Genomic DNA, 17,816 nt, shown 5'->3' on the forward strand with positions numbered 1-17,816 from the left:
ACCATGGCCATGCCAATGTGCTGCTTGGTGGCTGGATGAATACTCATTTTATCCACGTTCCAATAACTGAGGAGCTCTGTCTCTGACCTTGATAAATTCCTTGATAAAACTGTATTTACCAGCAGCTTCCAATATCACCTGAGCCCTCCCATCCTTTAATGTATAAACTGCTTCCCTATCCATCCCCATTTATTATCTTGTCTGTAACTAGACATTGCTGCCAGAATGCAACCCCTGCAGAAACTAGGCCTTTCCACAGCGGGATCCGACAAATCCACATCAATGTGGCACCACGCAGATTTGTAAAGAAGCAGGGATGCCTAATATCTCTCCCTGTGACATCTGGAGAAGGACAAGTAAAGACCAGGTACATTCACTGGCTGCCACTCAGAGCAGTCAGAGAGTCAATTCACTTCCCCAGCCTTGTAGGTTACTCTTATGAAGGAGCATGGGAGTTCTCTCCTCCTGCTCGGGCACAGCGTTCCCTTTACTCTTGAAAGCCAAATTGCCTTCAGTCCTTGGGACCCTTTCATTACTGTTTGAACAGTCTGGGGGCTGATTTGCAGGATCTCTTCTCCATTTTTTTTTCCCTATCACCCCCGTAAAGACCAAAGCAGGAAAGGTGCTTAATGCCACTGTTTGCCAAGAGAAACCCACTTTTAAAATGTGACTTTGTTCAGGGATTGTGGTGGGGAGCGCTCAGTTTTAGATGTGATCGGGTGCTCTTTGAGGGGTGGGGGTGGATCGGGGAGAACCTTTGTCTGATGTGAGAGTAGAGAGGTGAGCCTTTTCTGAGACACTAGATGGCACAGCAGCTCTGAGCTGGCGGCCTCTGAAAGGCTGGGCTGTTTCTGTAACTGCTGCCAGGAACGCTGAGACCCCCTGGGGTGGGAGAGGGCTCCAGTTTGATGCACTTTGGTGTGCACAGGTTGACCAGACTGACTTTTGCTCCACCTGGCCTCCTCCCTGGGTCTCATCTCAACTTTCAATCCTAATGACATGTTGAGGTTCCCGAGGGACAGTGTCCTGGCTCACAGCAAACGTCTCACGAGTGCTTTTGTTGCTTTGCCAGCTGTGAATATCCTCATTTTTAAAAGTAAGTCTTTTCACACCTGGCAGCCCTGACTTCTCTCACCTCATTAAAACATGGGCTGTAAACAGGACCGAAAAGTTCTTTGCTGCCTGCGTGGACTGCCAAATGATAGTCACTTGCCCTGTGATTATTGTGACCACCTCAGACCACAGGGTTGGGATTTTGTTCTTGTCGTGTTTCTCTTTTTTTTTTTCAGCTTGAGTGTGTTGTTTAGGATTCAGAAATGCAACCATTTTTAGGCTTCATTCCCTTTAGTCTTGAATAGCTGCTGTGGATCTCTCTGAGGAATCCAGGGAGTCCCCGTGGAAGCCTCTCTTTCTCTGTGTGGGTTATTGATGAATGAAAGACCAGGAGGTAGGGCAAGCTGCCCACGTGGGCTTCTGTGCAGACATGGTGGTCGCACCCCCTACAGAGCTTCCCTTGGAAGTGGTGGGGGCTGGCCCTGCAAGGATGCAGGTTTCCTGGCAGGCTTTGCTTTGGGAAAGATACCTGGGGAGGAGACAGGCTCATGCCATCCCCTTTCCTCTCACTAGTTGCCAAAATAGAAAGGATTTCCTGGGAACAGAGCCCTTCCCTGCTCTTCTTGGGAGAGCTGCCTCCTTTTCCTCCTGTGTCTCCTGGAAGAGCCTGGGGTTTTTACATCCTCTCTTCTGCTTCTCCCAGGCTCCAGTGTTCACCCTGAGTCCTCCTGGGGCATCTGTCTTAGAGAGCAGGTCTCAAGGTCTTGCCTGGCAATAACTCTGCCCCATTCACCACTGAGTGTGACAGGGGTAGGAGAGGAGGGGCCTGACCAAGTGGTGGGCCTTTTCATCAACCCGTCTGACCTCACCCTCCTGCCCTCTGGGCTGACTGATTCAGTACTGTCTTATCAGTGATCCCTTGTTATTCCTGTGATGGTTTTCTTCCCAAGGGTTGAGCCGGCTGCTTCCGGTCTTGTTTCTCAGACATTCTTTTGTCATCTGCTTTCTATTATCCAGGAATTCCTAAAACTGGCTGGTCTGCTGATAATTCGTTGTTTGTAGTGGTAGTGTTGCTCATTTGTTTTCCAATGACATTTTAGATGTCAAAATATCTTTTCTGCCAAACCTTTAGCATGGCAGACAAAAATCTGGCTAAAATTAAGAAATTAGCAAAGTGCTGCTTTTTGGTCTTGCATGAACTTCCGTTCAGACCCCCGCTGGTGTTGACATAGGTAGACCGAGTACCTTTAGCTGGTTTAAGATGGGAATTTTTCACAACCAAATGAGTAAACCTATAATCCTAAGAGAAATGACCTTTTCTATCCTTTCACAGAATTGAGAGTAAGAGGCGAGGGCCATCATTTTCACATCTCCTCCCTTTATTAATAATTAACTATTTGCCATGAAACAAATATGTCCTGTACCAAAAGTGAGCTGTGCCATGGATGCCTTGCCTTACTTAACCCCAGTGGGAAAGACAACAGAGCATAAGGACGCAGCTCCCTCAGGCTGCAGAAGCACTGCTCCATAGCACCACTGCCATCTCCCTTGGGCAGACCCTAAATTCAGCATGAATTGTGAGAACTCGTGTGTTCACTTATCCGATGAGCTGTATTAAACACCCACTCTGATAACAATACCACCCTACATTTGTACTATATTTTCAGTATATACAAAGCTTCATGTATATGGCCTGATTTGACCTTTATAACAAATCCCTTGTATTATTCCCATTTTACAGATGCAGAAACAAGCCATTAGATCAGTTGGGCAACTAGGAAGTTCATGACTTAGATCTCTGATTCAGTTTCTGCTTCCAATCCAGTGCCTTTGCACTACCAGACACTGCTTCTCTTGAGAAGAACAGTCTAGAGTTATGGATATTTGAGTAAATAACGTTCGTGACAGTATGTTGTAATTACCATACCAGTAGGACCATGTGCCATGGAGGAATAAATGTTAGAGAGTGGGCCTAGTGTGGTGGCTGATGCCTGCAATCCCAGCACTTTGGGAGGCCAAGGTGGATGGATCACCTGAGGTCAGGAATTCAAGACCAGCCTGGCCACCATGGTGAAACCCCGTCTCTACCAAAAAATACAAAAATTAGCCAGATGTGGTGGCATGTGCCTGTAATCCCAGCTATTCAGGAGACTGAGTCAGGAGAATGGCTTGAACCCGGGAGGCAGAGTTTGCAGTGAGCCAAGATCGCACCACTGCACTCCGGCCTGGGGAAAGAAGGTTAGAGAACCAGTTTCACTTAGGAAAGATGCCACTGAGCTGAGCTTGAGGCAGAAGCAAAAGTATTTTAAGCAAAGAGAGGAGCATGCAAAAAGTCTTGCAGGTATGAAAAGCTTAGCATGTTCAAGGAATGGAGAGGTGCCTGGGATAGCTGGAGAGAGTGTAGCTATCAGGGAAGATGTGAAGAGGGGAGATAGATAAGTCTGGGGAAGGAAGTCAAGATCTTTTTTCCAGGAGCCTGTGTGATGAAGAGGGAGCACTTCCAGATAGATTAAGCTTGTGGTCCTTGTGAGTTATCTAGGAAGAGATGGCCAGGAAGCCCTTGGAACTCAGAAAAGAGGGCTATTTGGAGAAAAAGGTTTAGGTCTCATCATTATCTAGATGGAAGTTGAAGGTTTTTCCGAGGGAGAGAAGGTAGAACAAAGCCTTGGGGGCCAAACACAATAATACAAGGGGTGGACAAAAGAATAACAAACAAAAAAAAGACATTGAGAAGAAATGTTCAGTAACGCAGGAAGGGGGCCAAGGGGGAGGAGCATGGGGAGAGGAGAGAGCTTCAGGCGTGCTCAGTGGTGGAGGGCAGTGGTTAAGCTGAGCATGGTTCAAACGGAGCTGGAATTCTGCCTTCTTTACCTCTCTCCTTCTATACTTCATGCAGATTCTAATACTAGCTTTCACAGCTCAAAGTTTAGCCTTGAACCGCAATGTCAGATGTTTAGTATATGGTATTGAGGGTCTGACAGTTCTTCATCCTGTTTCAAATTTCAGCTGCAATATTATTAATATGTTGAGACTTGTAGACCCAAATGGCATTATTACATATATGTGTGTAGAGGCAGGGTCTTACTACGTTGCCCAGGCTGGTCTCAAACTGACCTGAAGTGATCCCCCAAAGCGCTGGGACTACAGGTGTGTTCCAGCACACCCAGGGAGGACAGCATTTTTAAAAAAGAAATCCATAAAAGTTGAGCAATACAGATCTCATGTTTATATTACATAAACATTCATCCTAACCTCATAGAGATCTGCTCTCAAAATTACAACTTTGAATATGTCAAGATTTTAGAGCAGAATTCTAAGCCTTTCTTTTCCCAGCTGAGGTTTTCTCCTCTCACCATAACAGCCCACTCCACGGAGGTGCGAATGAGACTTGGTGACTGCTTTCTTGTTTAGCCAGCCTTCTGGGAGGGTTCTGTGTTATTTGCTGCTGATGTCAAGTAGCAAGAACAGCAGGGCTGCTTCTTGTCTGAAGATCCATAATCCTATTACGCCTACCTTGAGACTTTCACATTAGCTGCCTCTGTAGTAGTGGATAGATGAAGGTGACTTCATTGACTTTTAAATCCCCAAGGGTCCCAGTTTCAAAATCCCCATGTCCAAGTCAAGTAGTAGATTAGGCCTCTGCCTGAGAAGGCCTCTGGCTGAGAAGGCCTGGCTCCTTTGGAGTCCCTGTGGCCACTGCTTCAGCACCTTTATGGGTCCCATACTTTGTGGGTTCTACCATAAGCACGAGATTGGTGTGCAGTTGTGTCTCTCAGTGGTGACCCTTAGCAGGAGGTGGACCTGACTAGCATCTCCCAGGTCATGGATTTAGTATCTGTTTTTATACAGTCAGGATTAGGAAGATAGCCCCTGTTGATTCCGTAAGGGAACGTTATAATCTTTTGTTCACATTAAAGCTGTCCTTGGGAAGGCACTGTACAAAGTATGCAGCTTTCTTCCTCCACTTAGACCCCACTGAATCTGTCGTCTTCCCCATATTAGAATATGATTGCAAAATTATTTAATCCAATTAACTATTTTAGAATATTTATAATTCAGTTTTGATGACTAAGAGTACCTATCTAATAATAGACTAAGTTTCAGATGTGCTCTCTTAGACCAAATGTCATACTTCATTTGTAAGTTTGTTTAACTGTTTCTGCAAGGGTCTGAGTTTTGAATATCCCTTTGCTGGGTTTTTTTTCACTTGCACAGATAAATATGTAGACACCTTTACAGTTGCTCCTTCTATTAGCTCTCACATCTCTCTTGGAAATGTATTGTTTTCATATGAGACTAAGACTTTGATGTCACATGGCTGGGGAGTAGTTGCACTGATTTTAAACTTGATTTTCAAACCCTAAATCCAATGCTGTGTTCAGTACAACAATATGTCTCAAATTTATCTGACCAAGGAACACTTTATAAATGATAATGTCATGATGTTACATCATCAGTAGTAGTTCATTAAGGGTTTAATGTTTAATTAGTAGTAATTACAATAATATTGAATAATATCATAAATTGTTAAAATTTTAGGACAAAATGCACAAAATAGACCGATGATTATGTAACAGGTAACATTCATAACTGCAGCAATTAGCTGAGAGTAAATGCTGCCTATCCATCAATGTATAGATTGTTTCTCAGTTGGCTTCCGAGAACTCTCTGAGTAACCCATTAGTTTGTTTTCAAGTTTCAAAAGCATATTAGTTAGGATTCTTTATTTTGTAGGGAGCAACAAAAAATTCGAATTACTGACCAGTTGCATCCCCTACCATTAATATAATAAAACACTATGAATGATTTCAAAATAATTACAAATATGAAAAGTGATTAGGAATCTATTCAGTCTTCCAATGCCAAAAATGTCCACAGCACCCTCATGCCCCACATGTCCTACATGCTAATAATTAAAGAAGAAGGAGCTGGTTTCAACTTTCGCAGATTATATGCCGAGGTCCTTAAATGCATGTTATTGGATTCTAGTTTCATAATAGATTTTAGAATAAAAAGGCTTCACATAAACTGATTAACATCTCATGGAGAGTGGTGGTCCTTGTAACGGAGTTTGGGATGTGGACACCCACCTCCCTTCTTGCCTTCTCTTACCAATTCCAGATGCTACCATTTGCCTTCTCTTCATCTCATGCCTTTGTCTCCCCAGGGCTAGAAAAGAAAATGTTGAGTCTGCATGCATCCTATATTTGAGTCCTCCAGAAAAAACATTATATAACCCCAAATAATAGTGACAGTGGCATTATTATTCTGCTAGTCTAAGATAGCACGCAAGATCTCAAGGAATTTAGAACAGTTGTCAAGTTGATTATACCACTTATTTCCAGTCATGTTAAAAGACACATTTTGCCTTTACTGATTAAGGTAGTAAAGAAAAGCAATTTTTTTAGATCAATCATCTGCAAAGTGAGAGATGAGTTAGCCAACTACCGTTTGAGTGGAGGCGCCCTTGCCTCTGAGGTCAGAAGAGAAGGGACCCTGTGCACTTTGACTTTCTCCCATATCCTTTCATCAAGGAGCACATTTATTTCAAAAATCCCCTTAGGGATTATACTGGCGCAACCTTTCCCTCCGCCAATGTCTTTTTATGCAGAAGAAATCCCTCAGCATGTTACTGACACCTGGATCCGTTTCCATGTTCGAAACCCTAGTGGTGCCCTTTTTCCATATTTCCTTTTTCCTTTGTTTCTTTGTAGACCTGGCCAGAGGACTGTAGACGACTTAGAGATAATCTATGAAGAGCTCCTTCATATTAAAGCCTTATCCCATCTTTCTACCACAGTAAGTTGTCTCTTAGTTTAGCATGGTTAGAAGACTTTGAGATAAATGCACTGTTAGGACAGAGGGGAGTATGATGATGAGGTGGGGGGAAAGAATGCCTGGTTTTCACCTCATAAATCACCTCTACTCTCTTACGAGATGCTGAGGAAGTTATACCTAAGAACAATCACTGAAAGGGAATCAAGTGTTATCACATTATTGGTAGTTGCCCATGTGCCCTAAACCCCAGAGCAGCCTGGTGTGAGTAGGGTTGGAACATGTGCTTCATATCTCTGAATATGAATTTTGGAGCCTGCACACTCCGATAAGAGAGCCAGGCCTGGGAGGGAGTCAGAATCCTGCCATGACATGTAGCCAGAGGGTGGAAAAGGGAAATCTGGATGACCTGTCTTGGCTCATGGGGCCGACTCCACCAGGGTTTGCTGCTTTCTTGAGAATGGAAGCAGAAAGTTCAAGAGAGCATCAGCTTAGATATATTGATCACAATAACACTACCTGCTAGTAAAAGATGACGCAGTGACTGTATCTGATTCTGAACTTTTACCTTATTGGAGTATTTAGGAGACAGAAATTTTGCCTCTGAATAGAGATAGGAAGACCTCCTCCCATAACTATATGATTTGTAGGCAACACACACGTCCTACACACTAATAAGTCAAGAAGAAGAAGGAAGTGGTTTCAACTTTCACAGAGAACATACTGAGGTCCCTAAGAAAGATCTCGATGCCTCGTTTGTTTTCATTCCTAGCTCACTGAAAGTGATGTTCTGCTACCTCACAGTATCAGTACCTGCTGGTCCCTGCTGTTGGAGATAAGCTGAGCTCTCTGTTGAGGGCAGTGAGGCATTTGCCCAGCTCCAAGCAGGAAGGCTTCAGGTCCCCTCTCCCCTACAACAACTGGAGACAAGCCTTATTCACATGTCTCCCACCTCTGGCACCACTGAGGGTCTGGAAAGTTGCTCACCTACATGGACTACCCAGGGCAGTGGTCCAGCCCTGCCTCCCTCCTACCTGCCACTGCCCCTGCCATCCTTACTCTCTCCACAGGGCATAGGTGTAGTGCCTGGGAGCCTCACCTGGGAAGACTTCGTATTTATAGGGCAGACAGCCCAGGCTTCACGACCTCATGATGTAGAGGGAAGTAAGGAAGGACTCCTTTCCCTACCTGTGCTTCAGGAACCCAGCATGCCCCTGATCTGACTGCCCTGGTGGTCTTGGTGGAGTTAAGAGGATTGTGGGTAGTCTTATCTTCTACCTCAAACCCCAGGTACCCAGGCATAGAAAAATCTCAAGTTACTGTGTTCTTAGAAAGACAGAGCCATGATTTGGGACCATAATTTGGAATTTTTTTTAAAAAATTGAATTTTAGCTATCTCAGAATAATTTGGAGTTTTAACTAAGAATATAAATATGTTCATTCATTTAGACTTCATTATTCAACTTCAAGACATTGAATTTTTCAACTTGTTTGCCATGATGCATTATATGTGTTGCAAGGAAGAGCCACTAGTAGTGACAGAATCATATGATGTACATGGTCTCCCCTTCTCACCAATAGCAAAAGACAGGCAGACAAGTCGGCTAGTTAATGCAGGTGGGGCCATGTTTTAAACAGTCTCTAAGGAGGTTGTCTGGTATGAATTAGCTATAAGCTATTCTATAAAAATAGCTACAAGCTTTAAAAACCTAGCAGCGAATCGAGTGAAAGTGATTTTAGGTGAGAGCAGCAGCAGCAAGCAACGTGAGAGATGACTGCGTGGGAAACCCCAGGACAGTTTGCATTGTGCCCCCAGAAAGAGCACAACTGTTTTCCACCCAGACCTCCAAACATGGCCTTTGCACATTTCTTCTCTTTTTCTTCTAGGTGAAACGAGAGTTAGCAGGTGTTCTCATTTTTGAGTCTCATGCCAAAGGAGGAACCGTGTGTAAGTGAAAGCTGTACTGGAAGCTTCCACCTGGCCAGCACCCTTGCAAGCACATGCCACAGAAGCCAGGCTGCTATCCCTCCGCTTCTTGGCACCGGGACTGATTTGGTGACTTGGCAGGGTGTCCCGTGGCACTTCTGTTTTTCTGGACCTGTGATTATTTCCAGCACATGTCAATTACTCTGAAGTATCATGGTTTTCTACTACGAGCAACTATAGTGGGTCCCAGCCTGAGTCTCACTCGCTCCCTCCCCTCCTGACTCACCACAGTGTCTAAAGAGGGTGGGATGAAGTCACTGCTTTTCAGGAAGGACCTGAGGCAGTACCTTTCCCAGTGACCTCATTCAGTTTATAGCTTTAGAAGAACTCATCTATCTCTTGAGGTTGCTAGTTAGAATGACGTTCAAACCATCCTACTTTCTTTTTCTTCTCTCACTTCCACTGTAGGCTCCAAGCTGGAGAGAATTTCTTTGCTTCAAACACATATCCAGTGTTAATATATCATATCTCACCAAAATCCAAGGTGTAGTTTAGTTCTGTGGTTATATTTGGAAGCAAGGAAAGGAAATTTGATGTGAATAGATGTGAACAATATTTCGTAAACTGGCATTTCTTACTACCTCTATAAAAATCTGGCTTGAAAAAACAGGGTTAGTGGTCTACTAAGGTCAGGAAATGCAGTCACAGGACAGCAGCAAGCTAATGTGTTCTCAGAAGTTCTGCATTGAGGAGAAAGGTTCACCGTGTTTAAACTGATATTTCCTGAGCCTAATGGCACATAGAACACTTTTTACATGGACACGTGTTAACTCTTTAGAGATACAGTTTGCAAAATCTTGCTCTTTCTTCAGACTGTGTTGTATGAGTCAAATAAGCAGGAAACATGAACTATAAAAGTGTTTTTTTTTACTTTCAGTCATCAACTGTGATATTTATGACATTGATATCTATTTTGGTAAGAATGTAACTTCTTCAAATGTTAAAGTCTCACTTTCATATTTTTTTCTTAATATTTGCTAATAATGACTTCTTTTTTATTTTATTTTCATTCAAACTTGCTAATTGTTTTCATTTTTATAAAATAGTTAAATATTTTAAACAGAAAAATACAGAATATTACAAATACCTTCTTAATCTTTGTCAGATACTAACATTATGCCATATTTTTTCATATATATATATATATATATATATATATAATTTTTTTTGACTCTTTCATCCAGGCTGGAGTGCAGTGGCACAATCTCAGCTCACTACCACCTCTGCCTTTCAGGTTTAAGCAATTATCCTAAGTAACTGGGATTACAAGCTTGTGCCACCATGCCCAACTAATTTTTATTTTTATTTTTGTATTTTAGTAGAGACAGGGTTTCCCCTTGTTGGCCAGGCTGGTCTCAAAGTCCTGAGTTCAAGTGATCCATTCGCCGTGACCTCCCAAACTGCTGGGATTACATGTGTGAGCCACTATACCTGGCCTTTTCTCATATTTTCTAAAGAAATAAATTATACACACTGGATGCAGTGGCTCATGCCTGTAATCCCAATACTTTATGAAGCCAAGGTAGGTGGATTGCTTGAGCCCAGGAGTTTGATACCAGCCTGGAAAACATGGCGAAATTCTGTCCGTAAAAATTAGCAAGGTGGTGTGGTACATGCCTATAGTCCCAGCTGCTCTGGATGCTGAAGTGTAAGGATCTCTTAAGCCCAGGAGGTCAAGGCTGCAGTGAGCCATGATCACACCACTGTACTCCATCCTGGGTGACAGAGGGAGACTCTGCCTCAAAAAATGAATAAATGAATTATACAATTACACTTGAAGACTGTTTGTAGCCTCCACTATCCCACTCTCATCTTTCCTAGCCCAAGGTACCTCCTACCCTGAATGTAGTGGTTATCATTCCAACCCATTAAAAAAAAATACAGTCAGTCCTCTACATCTGTGTGTTCCACATTTATGGATTCAACCCATGGAAGATCAAAAATATTCCAAAAAAGAAAATGGATCGTTGTGTCTCTACTGAACGTGTACAGACTTTTTTCTTGTTATTATTCCCTAAAAAATACAGTGTAACAACTAATTACACAGCATTCACATTGTCTTAGGCATTATAAGTAATCTAGAAATGATCTAGAAATGAGTTAAAATATACAAGAGGCTGTGCATAGATTATATGCAGATATACCACTTTATGTCATGGACTTGAGCATCTGTGGATTTTGGTGTCCTTGGAAGGTCCTGGCGCCAATTCCCCATGGATACCAAGGGATAAGTGTGCGTAGGTATGTAAATAATATGTAGTGCTGATTTGCATGTTTTCAAATGTCACATTGCTTGTCAGATTACTTTTTAGAACCATTTTTCTATGGTATAAGTTTTAATGAATTGTGGGAGAAATGTGTATGACTTTAAGAAATGGATTGCTGATAAACTGGTATCTACTAAAACCTATCTTTTAGGGCATAGCAAGGAACACAGTGTTTCTTTTTCTTTCATGTTCTATAGAAAAGGAGACAATATGCCACCTGAACAAGTTAGTATTTGCCAGTGATGTTTCTCGTATTTTACATATGCGTTATTCTGGGGACTTAAAGTGACGATTTGATAAGCTGTAATTTATATTGATGTGCTGCTATTCTTATCGTAAGTCTTTTCATCTTTTTGTGTCTAGTGTTTAACCAGGGAGAAGAAGGTACCTCCTGGTACATTATTCTAAAAGGATCAGTGAATGTAGTCATTTATGGCAAGGTATATATATCTTTTTCTTTTTGAAACTTTATTATGCTCCATTTATTAGTGTGTCTCTAAGTATTAGCAATGTAGTGCCACCATTAAATTTGCAACAACATTGTTCCTAGATGTGGAAAAGACATTATTGCATCTTTAATCATAAATTATCTCAGTTATTACACATAAAGTAGTATTGTACTTTCTGGGGTTGTCTCCTTATGGATTATAGTGTGTACATTTAAGCCACAGACTATATTACTCAATGAAAGAAAAGCGAACATCATAATTTAATTCATTAATTTAGTGAATTAATCCCCTGTGGCATCCCTAGGTACAGCCCATTTATTGACAATGTTTTAGGGGCTGGGGTCTTGTGGCAGGAGGCGGTGGGTGTTGGCTCTGTTTCAGGCATCCCCTTCATCTGCACGTTCTACTCTATCCAGGGTGTGGTCTGCACCCTGCATGAAGGAGATGACTTCGGCAAGTTAGCGCTAGTGAATGATGCCCCGAGAGCTGCCTCTATCGTCTTGCGAGAAGATAATTGCCATTTCTTAAGAGTAGACAAGGAGGATTTCAACCGGATCCTGAGGGTGAGTTCAAAGCAAATTGTGGCTGAGAGACATCCCATTTTCCCTTTGAATAAGCAAAGCTTTGAACATAGTCTTCATTGAGTAGTCCTGTGATGAATAATTGCTCTAGGCACAAAGAGCCTTTGTTACAAACCTGGTTATAGTTAATATGTTGGCAGGCATCCTGAGATCCAAAGGTGATATTCCTTTGGATCTCAGTAAAGCTGCAAACGTAGCATGCTGTGCTGAACCCTGTCCCTCTACACATGCCTGCACTGGTCCGTGAGAATTGACAACAAATAGGAATTGCCTTGGCAAAATGTCAGCCTGAGAAGTTTCTCTCTGACATCCTGGGCATCCTTGTTTGTGTCCTTCCCATCCCACTCCCCAACACAGTGGCAGCCCCTTCTGTCCCATGTCTTTCTCTTTTCTAGACCTTCCTAGTTTCTACCTCCTTCTCCTCCCAAATCTGAGCCTGTCTCGTATCATCACTCATTCTTTAATTTATTGAGTAATTACATTTTACTGGGAATTAACATCCATCATGGTTACTCCAACTGAGCTTTTTCCTTTTCAAGAGCTTTATCTCAAATTGTTACAAACTAAAGGAATTTCTGACATTGGCAGGTAGGTGAATATCCAGGGTGGTAGAGGGAACTGTGAAATTTCACTTAAAAGTTAACTCTGTAGATGAGCCTACTGTAAGCTTATTAAGGAATTTGTGAGAGTAGATGATGTTTAAAAGAAATGGTCTCTGGTTTTTCCCCAGCATGTGGTCCCTTGTCCCTGGAAAGGATGACCCAGCTTCGGCTGGTAGAGGACTGATCGTGGACTTTTAGGGACGATGATGCTGTCCCACCACCCATGGCTTCTCAGGTGGCCTGTGGTCCTTCCCACCCTAGCCTGAGTTCACTGGGGAGGCCGTTCTCTCTAGGATCACACTGCCCTCTTTCTCTCACTGCTGACTCACAGAGTAGGCTCCTTTCTGTCACTCTTGCAGCCGTAGCATCTCTATCCATTCCTTAAGTCCTAAATGTAGCTTTTGTGCTTTGGGGATATTCCCATTACTTAATGATCATTTACAACGTCATGCTTCGGTCCTTGCTTCTGGACATCAATCCCTACATGACCTTAAGAATTTGCCTTTGTTGGCAAAATTTCTGACAACGACGTTTGTCTTAGGACTGCATGATCTTAATGATAAAAAAAAAAAAAAGGTTAAAATGTATAACTTCGAATGATATAAAAAATACCAGATGGAATTTGAGTTGGTTCTTATCTGATCTCTTTTTAAATGGGGGCCAAATATTGAGGGAAAGCATGTTAAAATGTTTAAATTAACTATTTACAATGATATTGAAATTTAAAGATAAACTTTACTATGTCAAGTTTACACACAAGGAGTTTACACTCAGCCAAAACATTCTTTGAAAGAATCAGATTAGAACCATTATCATTGATGTAATTTATAAAATCACTTAAAATAGGCCAGGCACAGTGGCTCACACTTGTAATCCCAGCACTTTGGGAAGCTGAGGTGGGTGGATCACCTGAGGTCAGGAGTTCAAGACCAACCTAGCCAATATGGTAAAAACCCATCTCTACAAGAAATACAAAAATTAGCCAGGCATGGTGGCGCTTGCTGGTAATCCCAGCTACTTGGGAGGCTGAGGCGGGAAAATCACTTGAACTCAGAAGGCGGAGGTTGCAGTGCGCCAAGACTGCGCCACTGCACTCCAGCCTGGGCAACAAAGTGAGACTTCATCTCAAAAAATGTCTTTAAATAGCTGAAAAGAATTTTTAACACATTTCAAACTGATTTTTTTTTTAAAAAAACAGTCTTTTGATTAGAGAGAAGAGGTGCCACACTCCTAAGGAAACTAAATACACTTAGAAGAAAAAGGACATTGCTGAAGCTGCTTGCTGTTTACCACATATTTTTATAAATAATAAATGCCTTTGCTCCCACCTTCCTGCTCTGCTTCCTTCTCTCAAAGGTTTCTCAGAGCATTACCACACTATGCTTTAATCTGCTGTTTTTCTGAAGCTGGGGTAAAAGCAGTTTTAAAAACGCATGCCTCAAACCTCATCTGGTCCCCTCTCTGACCGTTCCAGCCCTTGACTTTGAAAATGACTTCATTTGTAGACACAACAATTAGCATGACAAGCACCAAATGAGTTTCTGAAGCATTTGAAATTTTTTTCATTGTCTGAGTAAACGGCAGCATCTGTATGTGGTGTAATTTGTATTTGCAGGACGTGGAGGCGAATACAGTCAGACTTAAAGAACATGACCAAGATGTCTTGGTGCTGGAGAAGGTCCCAGCAGGGAACAGAGCTTCTAATCAAGGAAACTCACAGCCTCAGCAAAAGTATGTTTGCATCCAACACTGTAATTGCCAGACTATGATTAACCTTTTCACATGGTATCATCATTGCTACAATAGCATGTTCTCCTTTTTTGTGGAAGATGGCAGTGTGTGTGACTTTTTTCCTCTCTATTGACTAATCACACATCTTGTGGAGGATAATGTATCCATTTCTGGCACAGCATTGAGCTTGGTGCTGCCTAGAGTAATTCTGGAGAGAATATTCCTTTACTATAAAAGCCACTCTTTGTATACAGTGTTCAACTGTAATAGCTGTGGAACAGAAGGCGTGTGAGAGAACAATGGGAATAGCAATGCCAGGCAGCTCAAAGGATACGAAGGCCCCTGGGTGATGAGAACTTTTGGGATTTGAATTTCGTATGCAGGATTTCGCGTGAAGTGTTTTCCTCTTGTTATCAGAATGAGCGTCTTTGATGGAAACCCAGACTTCAAATATAAAACAGTCTATTAATTGCAACCCAGACACATCCAGTTAGCCTCATTCATACTAATTCCTGCTAATGTCAAAAGGGCGTTAGCTTCACATTTTTCAGATGTCCTGTTTAACTTGAGTCTTTTTCAGCATATCCATGTTCAGTTCCAGCTTTTGCTGTAACTTACTATATAAGACTTCATCAAATGTACCAACATTTAATGGTAAGACAATAGAAAATGTGGCTCTAAGAAATCACAGAAAATTGCAGAATCTAGTTTTTAAAATGGAGATTGTTTCAGTCTTAGTGTAATAAAAACACCAATTCTGTAGTTAAAGAAGTGTCACCTAATAATATTTTGAAGGAGAATACAACTCAAGTAATTTCCTTTGTTTGCCAATTAAGTGGAGTGTTCCCTTTATCAAGACACTCACCATAAATGATTAATTTTAATTGTTTAGACTAAAAGCCTGAGGCTCAGACATTTTCATTTGGGCGAATCAATGTATTTGCAAAGAGGGCAGGAAGAAATATAATATTATTAAATAGCCGTAGTATATTTTGCAGATTTTATAGAATTCTTATCACATTACAACACCCTTTAAAATATGGAGAAATTCAGGCTCAGAGCAACAAGTTACTTGCCCAAGGTCTCAAAGCTTGTAATGGCAAAGCTTGGATTCAAGTCCAGCTTGACCAGTTTTTACATGCCTATCCCCCTTCCACCTGCCAGCTTACTATAGCAAAATATAGTAGGTAAAACTACATATGCAACACTGTTCAGTACATATTGCACACCACTCCACATCGAAAGAGCCAAGTCAAAAAGACTATGTAAAAAACTACCTTTTACTTACAAAACTATAAAATTACCATAGAAATTTTCTTATAATTTATTGTTTACTACTATCTGTTCTTGAAAATGTTCTTGCTCAAATGTTTTTACCAGTTGCCCTTCCACCCCACTAAGGAGGATGAGAATGAAAACATTTTTTTAATGTGAAGGTTGCTGCTTCTAGTGATTTTCTTTGGTTATCTTAAATAACTAGTGTTTTATCTGCATTTTAAACCAATGCTTCAGATGTCCCAGGAAACTGTGCTTACTGAAAAGGCAAGCCTTGGGAATTCTCCTTAACCTAGAAACATCTGATCAAGAGGTTCCCTGGGGTCCCCTTGCTTCACTTCTTCATGTCATTGGGGAGTGATCAAAAGCATTTGCTTGTTACAATGACTTTCATTCAGGGTGTTCTCCAAATATAGGTTTCTTATGAAATCAAACTTTAGGCCTGCTCTGATTTTCCATTATATCTCCTTATTTGTGTCCTGTATTCCAATCCAAATTTCTTCTGTAATACAAAAACTTATGCATGTTCACAGTGAGCCATTTGAGAAATATCAATGAGTACAAATTAATGCACCACACAAGATCATCTCATTGAAGAATGAAAAGCTGCTCTCTCAAGGGGTCATTTTCCATGCTGAACCTTCCCAAATGAGACCGGAGCTGAAGGGGAGGGGACATGTAAATAAATCTGGGGCTGATATTCCGGATTTCAATAATGTGGCATCGACCATGTCTGTAGCTGGACTTAAAATTTAGGAAGCTGTAGGGCCTCTCCTCAGAAATCATCCTTTTTGAGTTCAAAGATGGTCACCATGTTGGTACTGCCTGTTATTTTTCTGATTCACTTTTTCCCTGAGAAATCCAGAATCGTTTATATGTACATTTTTAACTTTCAAAACCTCCTAACTCTACCTAAGCATCTCAACTCTGAGTATGATATTAAAGAGGTCAATAATAAGACAACATTTGACATGAAGGATAAATGCCATGGAGCGTGCAGTCATCTACTGTTTCAGATGTCTTTCTGCTCCGTGGTTATGTGGGTTTAGTAAGAAATAATTTGAAATGCATTTTCCTGTTTTAGTTACTGTGTTGCTTTTATCTTAGACTGTTTTCTCATTTCTCAACTCCATCCTGTATGCCGGAAGATAGTCTCTTTCAGGTCCCCTTCCCCACACGCTTTTATATTCTAGGAGCAGATTGTAGTGTCCTCATTTGCAGAAAAATATTTTATGTCAGAGGTTTAAAACCTCATAGCTTATACAATGTAACCAATTGGAGTTTGCTTTTAACTTGGACTAGAGTTGCTCTTTCATGAAAAACACTGAAAAGAGCCATGTTTTGTGGTCTTCAAGTGGTCCTGACCTCATTTTAAACAGAGGTCAAGCAGTAGGTGCCCGGCAGTGGACAGGGGGAACCGAAGGCATCACGTGATGATTCAGCCAAACCCAGAGCCCCGAGAGCCCAGAGGACTATGTCTGGCCGGAAGCTCTTGACCCCTGTCTCTTGGAGTTCCCTGCCCTAAGGGAATGTCAGCACCTAACGGCCTTCTATGGAGCTATGAAGAGAGGTTCCAGTAAGGCAGTCATGGCAACTACACCACGAAAGGCAGTCTTTGGTAGCAAAAGAAAGATCCTGGGGGTCTCCAATTGGGCAGGAGGGCAGACCTTAGAGAGGCCACTTTCTCTCTAGAGAGGTGATCAGGCATCTGGCTTTCAGCAAAGATCTCTATTACTTTGGCCAGCGAGGATGCCCTAGCTAAAGGATGTCCAAACAAAGAATACCAGGATGTGAGGCCAATCTTCTAGTAGAATTAAACTTTTGACAAGGGGACACATTTTACGAACTGACGTATGAGTCATGTGGCTAGCTATAGAGCTGCGACTTCCCAGCAGCCTCTACCCGGTGCCATGCAAACTAACAGACTGGTTTTCCCCCATTCAGTTTTCATGTTATGCAATGTATGCATACTCCTCCTGAAATAAAACTTGTTTTCAGAAACAAAAGAACAAGCCCTCTTTAGAGGAAGGTTGTTAATCACATGGAGAATTTCCTGTTCTGGAAGAAGCACCAGGTAGCTAGACCTGGTCTCCCTC

The 17,816-nt window shown here is 41.8% G+C and overlaps 1 protein-coding gene across 6 annotated transcripts in view; it reads left to right on the top strand.

Annotated features, from left to right (window-relative positions):
* RAPGEF4 (Rap guanine nucleotide exchange factor 4) overlaps positions 1–17,816 on the top strand; it is a 323,726-nt gene that overhangs the window by 247,946 nt on the left and 57,964 nt on the right. For all 6 annotated transcript variants that reach the window (XM_017538228.1, XM_017538229.2, XM_017538230.2 and 3 more), the window contains 5 exons: positions 6,768–6,852; positions 8,716–8,776; positions 11,446–11,522; positions 11,948–12,094; positions 14,330–14,445. In XM_017538228.1, the coding sequence (XP_017393717.1) occupies positions 6,768–6,852; positions 8,716–8,776; positions 11,446–11,522; positions 11,948–12,094; positions 14,330–14,445 (486 nt within the window). The remainder of the gene's footprint in view (positions 1–6,767; positions 6,853–8,715; positions 8,777–11,445; positions 11,523–11,947; positions 12,095–14,329; positions 14,446–17,816) is intronic.

Source organism: Cebus imitator, unplaced genomic scaffold (genome assembly GCF_001604975.1).
Source record: "Cebus imitator isolate Cc_AM_T3 unplaced genomic scaffold, Cebus_imitator-1.0 Scaffold110, whole genome shotgun sequence".
Taxonomy (NCBI): Eukaryota; Metazoa; Chordata; class Mammalia; order Primates; family Cebidae; genus Cebus; species Cebus imitator.